The sequence below is a fragment of the Oculina patagonica genome, chromosome 13 (genome assembly GCF_052425735.1).
Source record: "Oculina patagonica isolate OP01 chromosome 13, crgOcupat, whole genome shotgun sequence".
Taxonomy (NCBI): domain Eukaryota; kingdom Metazoa; phylum Cnidaria; class Anthozoa; order Scleractinia; family Oculinidae; genus Oculina; species Oculina patagonica.
Window position 1 is genome coordinate 20,746,132 of NC_135770.1, and position 13,272 is coordinate 20,759,403.

The following is a 13,272-nucleotide window of genomic DNA, read 5'->3' on the forward strand; positions in this document are numbered from 1 at the left end:
ACCCTATCTGTCAAGATGGGATGTGAACGTTTCAAGCATCAGTTTTAGGCGGGAAGATCTTGACCCAGAAGAAGCTCAGGGAAGAGTACTAGGTTATACAGTTATATACGCGACAATAGATGAACAAAACGCTACCAGAACGATGGTGATCGGTACAAACACCACAATTATTACATTGACGAACCTCACAGAAGGATCTACATACCTCGTATCCGTCGCTGGATTTACTAGCAAAGGAACTGGCCCATACAGTTTTGCTACAGCAACGCGTAAGTTCAGAATAAACTGGTGAATTTCTCCTAAGATAGTAAAAGTGTGTCATTAAATAAATGAATACAGAACCAACAAGCTACATAGCTAAAAAGAGCGAGCTACTAGCCCTTGAAATTTGAGTAAACGCTCGAAATTTGTGCAGACCGGTACGTCAAAGCACGTTGGGTGGTGTCAAATTTCTCCGAAGGATGAATTAACAGCGCCTGAAGGAAAAGTTTCTACAACTAAATCGTTTCAAATCAACCTTAAGAAACCACAAGAAACCACATAGGAGGATGGCACCCCACCCCCCCCCCCCACCCCATCCCCTTGTCCGTACGAGGGTAAAACGATAAACTTAAGCGATAAACTTTTACTTAGTTATCCGTGTTTTAAATCAAAAGCTATCCTTGTTGACTATTCTTTTACCTGTTCTGCACCGAAACTATGGAATTCGCTACCATTTGTCATAAAAAGCGCAAGCACTTTTAGTATTTTAAAAGCCAAACTAAAAGGTCAACTTCCGATATAATATTAAAATACTCCGTTTTTGTTGAATGCAGCCGTTTTGTAGCTAGTTTACGATGCACGTGAACTCAATCAATCCTGGTAAAGAATCATTTTAAAATCTACAATATTGCCATTTTTAATTACTCTTTTTTTGTTAAGAGAGTATTACTTTTTATTGCAAGCTTCACCAGTCCAATGCCTGTAGTCGATATTTATCAGGGGTTCATTTTAATTAATTTATTTTTATCTTTTGTTTTGATAGTGTGTGGTGGCTACCTTACAGAGAGTAGTGACTACTTCTCCAGCCCTAACTATCCCAACAGTCCCTATAATTTTGATAGACGTGGACGCTTTTCTATATATCATGTAGATACTCGCTGCTTTTGGAATATTAAACCTCGATCCGATGCATCCATGATATGGTTGACACTCGCCGACTTTTCTCTCGGTAGAAGAATCGATAACGACGTTTGCAGGTAAATGATTGCAAAGGATTTGCTGACAATTGTTTGACTTTTCTCTTAATTATTCGTAAAATAAATAAATAAATAAATAAATAGTCAGATTACTACATTCGTTTCTAAGACCACATATATATACCATGGTTCTCCATATTTGACCAGTTTGATTGATGGTTACCATGCCCTTTCAGATTCAGATTTTTTCAGATTTTTTTATTATTTCACACTATTTACAACAATTAAACAATATTAACACTATTTACAGAAAATGCAATAATTAAAATAAGGAAAATATACAATAGATACAAAACCAAAATAAAATGTGCTCAGTGACCAAAGAAGCATATGCTATCGTGTTGGTCACTGACACGTTAAAAAAAAACAGACAAGACACATAAATTACTAGAAATAATAGAATATGAATAACAAACGTATGTAGAATAAATATGTTAAAAGATGAATAAATCATACTAAATATAACCTAATATACAGAAAACAACGAAATTATGCACAAGAGTAAGATTGGTTATTTAAGAGATAAATTTTATAGTGCTTGTAAAAGGAAGTATAAGGCAGTTTTTTCAAATCAGTTGGAATAGTTTCCCAAAGTTTTGATGAAACAAAAGAGAAGGTAGAGGTCCCGTAGTTATTATTTGCTCTTGGTCTATGAAAATTCAAGTTAGCAGCATATCTGGTATTGTGGGTGTGAACTTCAGAGGCCTGAGTAAGTGATCTATGGAATATTGTTGGAATGTTTCTTGAGTCATTTAAAATTTTCTTTTCTTTCTCTGGTCCGTGAAACTCTCTGAGATTTCTCACGAAGAGGATTCCTTAACTGTCTTACAAAAAAACGAAATGGTATATCATTTAAAGAAAACAAAATGACGATCGTCCATCAGTATCGGAATGACATATCTGACGCCCTGTTAATGGTTTTTCGTATAAAGGATAACTCACAAAATTATTTTGGGAATAAGGGATAAATGTTATAATAATTATAGGCATAAGGTAAAACAACTCAATTTTAGGGACAATAAAAATCAAAATTTTCGGGATGAGGAATAACTGCCCTATAAAATTATTGGGATAAGGGGGATAATGGAACCCCCCCCCCTCCCAAAAAAAGGGGGGGCTCATATCTTGGTTAACTGTGTTTTTTTTTTTTCTTTATCGATCTATAGTTACTATTTCGGTTGCCATTTTGTAAGAATTTCATTTTTTTATTATTTTTACACTGCTTACCCGTAGACTGTACAGGCTGACGTCTCAGCTATCTTTTATTAATTCATTGTTCATTTTATTTGTTTCACTATATATCAGTGGCCGTCTTCGTATTTATAACTCGCCGAAAGAGGACAAAAAGGACACAGGACTTCTCTTGGAAGTTTGTGGACAAATAACAAATGAGACACTACTGTTTGAAGGAGGAATTTTATATCTTCTTGCACACGGTTTTGAATACCACAAAAATGATCCTCGTCTTAATCACTCAAGAATCTTGGCGCATTACAGATCCGAACCCGGAAATATCACCACCATTATAGGTAAGGTATAGAGCACTACAGCAAGGTTACCGAACTGGTCGTTAGCGAAACAACTCGTAGGCGAAACAACCGGTTACCCTATGAGGAAATCACAAATTTACCCAAAATTAACATAAGTTCAACCCTTTTTCATTCAACCCTCTTGGATTGGGAAAGGGAAGTAGACTTTAGAAGCCCGCCCCGTTTATGCTATGGTCACCAAACACAGGAAGATTTACTTACTATAGCTATTAGTGTTCTAAAGAAGCAATGTTATCATTATTGATATAATAATGACGTTATTTGAAATTTAACAAAATTCACAAAGATTGAATGTATATTTACAAACCTTTAACAGCAGCGTGCAAGTGTTTGATAGAGAACGAACGCTAATAAGTGTTGCGTGATGCGTATTGCGTGATCCGAATGCCGAAAACCCTTGTCGAGAACGAGCACACGAAGTGAGTCATCCCGACCACGACCGTGGCGAAAGAGAAGACGAGAAGGAGGACGAAGAGAGGGGGAAGAGGAGTGACAGAGACAGGACGGAAACAACGAATGAAACGTCGAAAGCAGAATACGCCAGAAATGGAAAGTCAATGCACGCCCCACGTGCCGAGAAGAATCGAAAAGCAGAACAGAAAGCCATCGCCAGATGAAGAAAGAAAGCAGAATCGAAGATGGAGCCGAAAAAACATCTCCGTCGCGGCGGGAAAAGAACGAAAACAGAAAGAATGATGTCAACGTCCGCCCCGACAGAACCCCCGAAAGACCGAGACCGAAAGAGGAAGATGTCCGACGAGACGAGACGGACGAGAGACGGAGAGAAGAAGGAGGAGAAGACCGCCCAGCGACGAGAGAGACGCACCAAGCGGACGACAACGTGGACCAGAGAGCGAAAGATAGGAAAGGACACGCAGCAAACGAAAAAGGAGACGCTGGAGGAAAACGAAGAAGAAAGAGAAATGCGAGACCGAAGGAACCAACACGGAGAAAAGCAAACGAAAGAACGAAAACAAGAAAACGGGCACCCGCGCGGCCGAAGCCAGGGCAAAAATCGAACAGATCATCAGGCGCCCGAAAAGAGGACAGCCACGCCGCAGCGGGAGAGACCGAACGAAGCCGAGAGAGGCGCGACCCGCCCAGAACACGAAGACGAAAAAGAAAAAGACAAAAAGGAAGGCACCGCAAAGGCGAGAGGAAGCCGAAAAGCAGACGAAGAAAGCGAAAACGAAAGGAACACCAAAGGAAAGACAAAGATACGTCCAAACCGAAACACAGGCGACGGACGAGCGGAAGAACGACAGAACCGACAAAAACAATGAAGCACCCACGAAGAAGCCAGCAGGACCTCGTAGACGAGCCTGACCCCCCAAGCCAACCCGCGACGAAACACTGCCCAACCGAAGCCGTGTCCGACCCCGACGACCGGAGCCGAGAAGTCCGCACGAGCACCCGACACCAGCCACCCGGAAGACGACGAAGCCACGAGCGACCCCCCCCGAGACACACAGAAGGAGGGCACGACGAACAGGACACACCCGCCCCAGAACAGAGGCAGTGGCGACCACATCAGGGAAAGACAAAGAAGGACGAGGAGGCCAGAGCACCCGGAGGACACCGGACGAGGAAGCCAGTGGCCACGCATGAAGGGAAGACGCAGCAAGAAGATCCATCCGACCGAGGCAACCCCCCGTCGCAGATGCCACAGAAGAAACGAATGGCCGACCCCGAACATGGAGCGAGCCTGCGGTCGACCCCGCGACAGCGACCGGCAGACGACAGACGAGACAAGGAGCCACTCCCGCACCACGATCGTGGAGTCATGACGCTGGGAGGAGACCCACGACGAGAGAGACGCGCATCCATCTTCTCCGTCTCGCGAGAAGAGCGACCGCCGCAGACAGAAGAGAGAAGACAGAGGAGGGGGCCCCCGCCCCCGACAGAAGAGCTGCACCAGGCGCCAAAGCCCCCGGGCACCCACCCGAGAGAGGAACAGAGAAAAGGCGAGCGAGGCGCGCCGCCGCCCCCCACGCCGCAGGCAGAGGGACGGCGGGCCGCGTGACCGCCACGAGGGCGAGAGGAGAGAGCCGCGGAGAAGAGAGGAGACAGGCCCGACCCCAACCAGCAGAGGCCCCGCCGCCGCCACCCCGCGGCCGAGGGGAGACGACCCCGAGAGACGCGAGGGGGGGGGGAGGGGAGACGGGACGGCGCGGGGACGAGGGCACGAAGAAGGCCGCGAGGGGGGGACGCACGGCCCCGCGCACAGGGGAGAGAAGAAGAGGGGGGGAAGACAGAGGACGCGCGCAGAAAGCAGGCCGCCGGGAGAGAGACGGAGAGAAGAGAGCAAGAGGAGGAGGGAAGGGAGGAGGAGGGAAAGGACAGAGCAGGGAGGAGGAACAGAACGCAAGAGACCCGACGACCAGGAGGGGAAAGGGAAGAGAAGGGAGGGAAAGGAAGGAGGCGGACCGAGACGAGGGAGGACGAGGCAACCAAGAGGAAAGGGGACAGAGAGAGAGAGGAGCGAACCGCCCGCACCCGGGAGAGGCCGACCAAGAAGGAGGGAGGGGAGAGGAGTTCGGTTGGGAAGGAGGAGGGAGGGCGAGAAGGGAGAGGGGAAGGTGGGGAGGGGGAGAGGGAGGGCGTGGAAGAGGCCGGGGAGGAGGGAGGAAGGAGGGAGGAGGGGAAGGGGGAAGGGGGGGGGAGGAGGGTGGGAGGGGGAGAGGAGAGCGAAGGAGGGAGAGAGGGCGAAGAGCAAGAGAAAGCAGGGGGGGAGAGCGAGCAAAAAAGGGGGAGAGATAAAACAGAAAGATGTGTCAACGTCCGCCCCGTTACAATGATCCTTGACTAGCTTATTAAAAACTTTGCTTGGCATAAGCAACAATAAGCAACACCAGCGATGTCATCATTTCTTTAAATTTGTTTATTTTGTTCAGTTGAAGACAGTGATGTAATTGAAGAGGAAAATGATCAGATCACAAATAGAGCCCGCCATCTTGAATTGAGGTGTTAAAATGAAAATTTTCCTCCACATTAGCGTGAAAAAGCCTTTATTATAGTTTCATAATGTAAAAAACAAACAAACAGGGCATTGACTAAATCAATTGCTGGACATGCATGTGGCACAAACGTTTAAATGTTAAACATTTCCCAGTAAAAGAATTAAATAAATATTTGATGACTGTAGTTCAATCGTTTTAAAACTGCATATCTTAAAAGCTGAATATTAAACTCCCCCCTCCCCTCTTCCTCCCCACGGTTTGAATAGTGGTGGAGAGGTGGTTCCTTTAACCCTATTCAGACCGGGCTTTTTGGATCTTTTCAGACCGGGTGGGGGGCGGATTCCGCCCCCTCCGTAACTTCCAGGATATTTAAGCAATCACAATGAAACTTAGAAGATATATAACATGTCCAAAAATCTATCTTTTGGTATACGTCACGTGGGATGATGACGTCATGTCATGTGACAATTACATCATCATGTCAAAACAGCCGCCATCTTGGATCCGCCATCTTGGATTGCAAAAATTTTCCAAAACATCCGAAAACCGCCCAAAATTACTGCAAAGTACTCAAAATCAATAAAACTGTGCTTAAAAACCGTAAAATGGTGAAAATAATTGCATTAAAGTTATTTTTTATTAATAGAAACACGAAAATTACAAATTTGGGAAAACATGCCTGTCAAAATGCCGTTGCCATGGAGGGAGACGTCAAGTTCCTGACACAACAACCTATCCTACCAAAATATTTTTAAATAAATTTTAGGTAAACTCGCAAAGTTTGATTAAATCTTGAAAAAGTTATAAGCGTCCAAAGTCAGCGCGGTCACCCCCCCCCCCCCCCCCCCGTCTGGATAGGGTTAAACCTCCATGTCATTATACTTATTCCTTAGGTGGTATTTATTCCCTCCTTCAAAGCCAAAAGGGTTGTATCTTAAGTTTACAAGAAACAAAAAAGAAACATCTAGGTCATGGTTAGGTAAGGGGAACCAAGTGCGATGTGCGGCCGCATAGGACTGGTGTAACTTAGAATGATCGAAATTGCAAATTTGTCAATTGGGTTTTAGTAAGACAACCTGATAGAGCATTTTTTTAACTGAGTGTCGTAAAACCAAAGCCAAAGTAATTACTGTGGCCAATCACAAATAAAATAAATAATAGGCATCCGGCGGTCAAGGTTGACCATGGGTAGCAGCATCCTAGTTGTCTGCTTGGCTGGAACACCGGCGTCTGTGGCTGAAGAGGCCGATGCGGGAATGACAATGTTTGTTACAGAGACTGCATTTGTGCTCTGTCTCGGGTCTTTCGAGGCTGTCGCTTTGTTTTCTGCGGACCCGTCTCTCCTTGGCGGCTGGTGTCAGCTTCTCCTCACCTGATTGGTGGTGTTTGGTCAGGGCTTCTCTCCACTTGAACCGGTTGGCTGCTAGGCTCTCCCAGGACTCCGTGTTGATGTCTACAGCCTTCATGTCGCGCTTCACGACGTCGCGGTATCGCAGCTGTGGACGCCCGATGGGTCTTTTTCAACAGGCCAGCTCTCCGTACAGGAGGTCTTTCAGGATGCAGCCATCTGGCATGCGAGTGAACCAATCAAAACTCGAAGCAAATACATATAGCTTGCACGAAGCGCGGGAAAACGTGCGCGAGCGAGTCACGATTTTTTTTGGTTTTAGTTCTGATTGGCTGATAAAGTGGCGCGAGTATCTTAAGCCAATCACTAATCGTAGTAATGCGAAACCAAAGCAAACGCAATTTACTTTCGACACTTAAGTGAAAACCGCTATATGATAATGCATCAGCTTTAAAAAAAATCAGCAGTGAAAGTAAACTACTTTTTATTTTTAACCAGGTGAGAAGTTAAACTCGTGGGCTGGTGTTCAAGCCAATGCCAGCAATTCATCTATTAATGTGTCATGGACAACACCTCCGAGCGGTTTTCTCGGCGTATCTTCCGTTCAAAAATATCTGATCTTGTACAACACTATTCCGTCGAGAGGGTTTTACGGTGTACTTTGGTTGCCTGCAAACAAAACCAATGCAATGATTTCAGGACTGCGCCCTTTCACAAACTACACTTTTATTGTGGTCGCCATGTTAACGGACGAGAGCAGACGCGGAAGTACAGGCTGGATTCGAATGCAAACGGACGAAGGAGGTAAAGAGTTTTCGGTATATGGAGATTTGTGTAGATATGTGTACAGTCGTATATAAAAACACTGCAATTTGAAAATATGCATACATTATAGATACCTTTCTTTTTACATCAAAACTGCGATAACAGGTCGAAAGATAAACAAATTAAATGTTACTCAAATTAGAAGTACAAAAGCTGTTGTCAGCATTTCTCTTGCCGTTGTTACATTTTCGCTTCAACCCGCACATAAGGAATAATTTCTTAAAAGTAGTGTTGTTTTAATGGAGGAGAAACTTAAAGCGAAAGTGGTGGGAATTAATGACCATGATCCAAGTATTGCAATAGAAATAACTGATGAGGATAGGAATCCAGTAGTTATTATAAATTTGGGTTAAAAACGCAAAGCCTGCAATGTTCTCGCCATCTGATTGGCTATTTAGGCGAGGTATTCAAAATGAAATCGTGGCTTATAAGAGAGGCTGACCGATATTGCACCATAGCAACGTATAGGTTCAGATAGCAAAGCAGGAAATATCGGTAATGATTATGTTTTTAGAACCATTGTCTTTGTTTACAAAGCAAACGTCGTGACCAAAGTGAGGAACAGAATGGCGTCTTTTTTCGTTTTTTTTTTTTTTGTTTTCTCTTTTTTCACGAGGTTTTGAAAAGAAGTTTAGAAACATTAATGGCAATTCAATTCCGAGAAGACTAAAAGAAGAAAAATTTCCGTTAAAACGTCAAAATCACTGATGAGGTGAAAGGAATGACTGACCGACTATTAAAAGTTTCAACACAATATTCAATCCGCGCGTGCGATTTTGCCAAATTCGGCGTCATCAACAATCACCTCATAGAAATCGAGAGCGAATAATCTAATTTGTTTATTAGTGATACCTTTGATGTTGTGACGGAAATGCACAACATTTTCGTAAAATACCACCATTCAGTTTTTTTTAAATGGTAGCTATTGGCAAAAAGCTGTGAACTGTTGAAAGCGATGGCTGTGTTCACCTTGAGGTTCGATTTTATCTTGATTCCGATTTGCTGGCTCCTGGAAATTGATTTGGGACCGCGTCCTGAGTGCGCGTTAAATATTTCAACATTCACCCATAGACAAAATGGAAGTGGGGTCTCTTTCTATTTAAAAAAGGCTTTGTAAATCAAGGAAAATGCATGACCTGACTCGTGAATTCCACGCGAAGCGATGAGTGCGATATTGGTTTTTCGTGTAAAATTTAACGTGGAATTCACTCGTCAGTTAATCGATTTTTCTATAGAATCTCTGTAAAGGGGGAATTACAAGCCCATTGCGTAATGGAAAGGGGAGAAAATTGCCACCACTGTGTACTAACAACTGCAAAGTTGTGTTTTTGTCGCCTTGGTATTCCGATCATGACAATCGGCTAGAAATCAAGCGGACGTTGTGGCAACAAATTAACCTATTTTACCTTCTGATGTTTGTTTGCACATGGTCTCACTATGTGACGTGATATCGGAAGGGACCTTGTATATTGCTTGACATCTGTTGTCAGATTTTGTGCCACGTTACGTGGTTTGTTCAATGAGAGTGCGAATAAATTATGTGTATGTTTAAGTATGGATCTGTCTCTGATGCCAAGCACGGTTGTATTGTGTATTGTTTCTGTCAACGTTTAGTGCCAACCAGGAGCCCTGACATCCGAGACGCTCGTGCTATCGATTACAGCACGATTTATATCAGGTTGGAAAGGATTTCGCAGAAGGATGCTGGTGGTATACTGCGAGGATATCGAATATATATTACACCCGATAACAACTATTATTCCAGCAGCCCAAGAAGAAATATAACTTTAGGCCCGGATATACTGGAGGCGCGGATCACTGGACTTCAGTCTTATACCGCTTACATCGTTTGGGTAAAAGCGTTCACATCTAAAGGAGAAAGTAGAGACAAGAATGAAAGGTGGATTAGGACAAGTAAGTCATCTGAATTCCGGCTTTGATATATTAAAAAATACTGGTTGAGTGCTTGTAATGACACGATGGATTGTGCTTCAGTATGCTTTATTGAAAGGGTTGTAGCGGCTTTAAGAACATTCTCTCGTGTTCTGTTTTAAAAAAACGTACCCGTAAAAGGAGCTAAAACATCACATCAATTGGAGTCCAACTACTTTAGATAAAATAGTTTTAGGTATCGCATAACCATCACATTGCAATTTAATGACCACATGACTTAGACAAGCATTTCAATAACAGTTAGCTAGTATTTGAGTTAGTAGGAGAACTTCATACAATTTTTTAGAAAACATAGATCCCAAAATAGGTTGCAAAACAAACTGTGTATTTAAAGATGATTTCCAGTCCGTACTGCGCAGAATCAGGGTTTGTTTTCATTTTTGTTTTGAATTCGTCGAAACGTTACACTTCGGTGATAGCGTACATGGCGTTTTTTAGTTCGCCATTACGGATCGTTTCGTTCAAGAATTCACGATGAGCTAAAACGTCCGTTTGAAATACCGCCGAGCTTCTTTTACTCGTTATTATTGTTTTGCAAGGATATCTGGCGTTTATAATGAAGAAAAAGGTAAGTTTTGTCCCGGAATTTTTATTTTTGCTAGTAAACATTCTTCTGTTTGTGAGCCTCACAAACATTGCAGGCGGAGATTGCACAGTACGGACTGGAAATCATCTTTAACTGCGATACTAGAGATTAAAGCAGGCAGTGAGACTGTCTTGTGAGGATGTAGGTGATGACCAAGAAAGGTAGCTGACCTAGTCCTTCATGATCTGTAGTTACTTGCATTCTAATACCCGACGCAACCCTGAAAATTGTTAAGTGGTTTGCGTTTGAGCCCTAGCGAGGTCACTGTAATGTGCTCTTCGACAGGACAGTTTACTCTCAGCACCGGCAAGCTGTTGATGCCAACAGGCAAAATGCTGGTGAGGAGAGAGGAAGTGTGTTAACTTGAAAACCTCAAAAGATTAGCATCCCGTCCAGCAGGGGGCGGGGCCCCCTTAAGCTTCTCGGTGCAACACTAGCGAAAATTAGCCGCCTGGCTTTTGCGATCCTCAGGACTAAACGGGAAATTAGGGAGTTGTTTTTAATTAATCGATATCATGTTTCTCCTAGAATGTGGATCAGTGCTAAACAACAGTTCAGGTGTCTTTCAAAGTCCTGGATTTCCTCATAGAGTCGAACGGTCGGAATGCACTTGGGACATTTATTCTCAAGATGGAAACAAGAGCGTTCTTCTCACCTTTCGACGTTTTAATCTTCCACTGTCCTTCAAATGCAAGTATGTTGCTGTTGTCTTTGTACTGTGTTATTTATTACGCTTTAAATATAATCACAATGCACACAAAAGTATTGACTAGCCAGCGAATTATAGAACCTCCAATTTAATTGCATTTTTCACAAAAGTAAACAAAAGATAGTACACATGTAGTCGATTTTGAAAAGCATTTCAACAAGAAAGTTAACGATAAAAGAGTAACTTGACGTTTCGATGACTTCATGTTATCGTTATCAAAAGTGAAATGTGAAAAAAAATAACATAAAGATCTATATGCAAAATAGAAGTGTAAAAAGAAGAAGAAAAGTAATACATAATGTTACCGTACCCAAATTCGCAAGTAGCCAATCAGAAGCGCGATCTACTGTCCTGATATGGTATATAATTAAGCATCTTTTTAATTTCACACTTCTATTTTTTATGTTCTCTCATTAGACTTCTATTTTTGTATAAAAATTAGCGAAAATAAGCCACGACGTTTCGAACTCATCTTGAGTTCATTATCAAGTAGATAAGAATAAAATAACCGTCGAGATTAAGTTTAAGGTGGCTCCATAGGGTTTTGAGATATTACGGCGCGCGCACAAGTGATACCCATCAAGAGATCATGTTCGCGTTATTTTTTAAACTAGTTAAATAAAAGCTGCCGAAATATTAAAAACAAAGACTAAAATATGTTGTGCATTATTCTTTTTTTAAAATAACGGCCTTTATTTTTGAGCTACATCTACTCAAAAAAGTGCTATTTTTTGGTGTTTTTATGGCTTTGATCTTAAATTTCTTTAATTTTCTTCGGTGAAAATTTTTGAAATTCTCCCAGCGGATTGAATCTGATGAGAAATAACTTTTAAAAAGAAAAAAAGTAGGGGTTGTCCAGGTCGTTTTTGCGTTTTTGGTTATTTTGTGTTTTTTTGACTATAAGCAAAAAAACTGGCTTAAAAAACGGCAAAAAAAGGCAGTTAAAAAGGTATCACATCTATGCCAAATTTTAAGGAATTTCACCGAAGGAAACTCTAGTAAATACAAGGGGAAAATTTCTATTTTCGCCCGAATAACAATTACGTCATCAGAATAGAAATTGTCCAAGGTCGCTATTTGAGCATGCGCGAACTTTCGAACCATACGAGTTGATGTGTAAAGACGAGCGTTCCCCGTTGTTGTCGGTTTTTGTGCGAATATCTGTTAGCCCCAAGGTTAGTTAGAGACATACCTTAATCCTTTATGTATCAGAATCTCTGAAATTCTGCTCGAAGTATCTCACAATCGCGGAGACTATTCTTTATTTTCTCTTTTGCTTTCGATCGTACGAACTTCACAAAAGCGGCCAGAAGCACCGCGGACGTTGTAAAAACCTTTTTAGGGTGTTGTAAACTCTTTTATCTGCTGAACACAGGAAAGCGCGGGTGTTGTTTTATTGGCAGGAAGCAAGTCTCGCGTTTTCTCGCCGAAAATTTCACGCTCGCGTGAAGCCGCCATGTTTGTTTTGATTTGCCGGCATTGCAAGCTCGCCCTTTCGTACCCATTCTTCGCGCGGTCAAGAAACCCTATGGAGCCACCTTAAATGCAAATAGAGGTGATAGAGTATATTAGTTTTTTTTTAAAAGAAGTGTTTCGCGGTCATTAGCGTTCACAGTGTTAGTGCGTGCGGTAAATACTTTCGCGCGTGGTTTTCTCTCGCGAATTAAAAGCATTTCGTTCACTAAACAAGTTACAAGAGGAGAAGCCTGCTTTGGTGAACAATCAATACGTTGTTTATTCATTTAAATGTGATCAGTGTGATGCTGATTAAATGGGTTACACCACACGACATCTACATCAGCGCATAAAGGAACACAAAACCTCAGTAATTGGCACGCACTTAAAAGAAATCCACGGTGTCGAGAGTCCTGACATGAGAAATATGTTTTCCGTTTAAAAGAAATGCCAAGGAACACTGGATTGTTTAGTGAACGAAATGCTTCAAATTCGCGAGAGAAAACCAGCACTAAACACGCAGGCGGACTCAATACGTGCGAAAGTATTTACCTAATTAAATACAGCACACACTGACTCGTGAACGCTAATGACCGCGCGAAATACTTCTTTTAAAATATTCTAATATACTCTATCACCTCTATTTGC

At 42.5% G+C, this 13,272-nt stretch overlaps 1 protein-coding gene across 1 annotated transcript; it reads left to right on the forward strand.

The window, feature by feature from the left end:
• Positions 1 to 6,932: 6,932 nt before the first annotated feature.
• LOC144635474 (MAM and fibronectin type III domain-containing protein 1-like) lies at positions 6,933 to 11,604 on the forward strand. Its single transcript, XM_078494574.1, has 5 exons — positions 6,933 to 7,104; positions 7,595 to 7,900; positions 9,536 to 9,835; positions 10,989 to 11,173; positions 11,587 to 11,604. The coding sequence occupies exons 1-5, from the start codon at positions 6,933 to 6,935 to the stop codon at positions 11,602 to 11,604; spliced, it is 981 nt and encodes a 326-aa protein (XP_078350700.1).
• Positions 11,605 to 13,272: the final 1,668 nt, after the last annotated feature.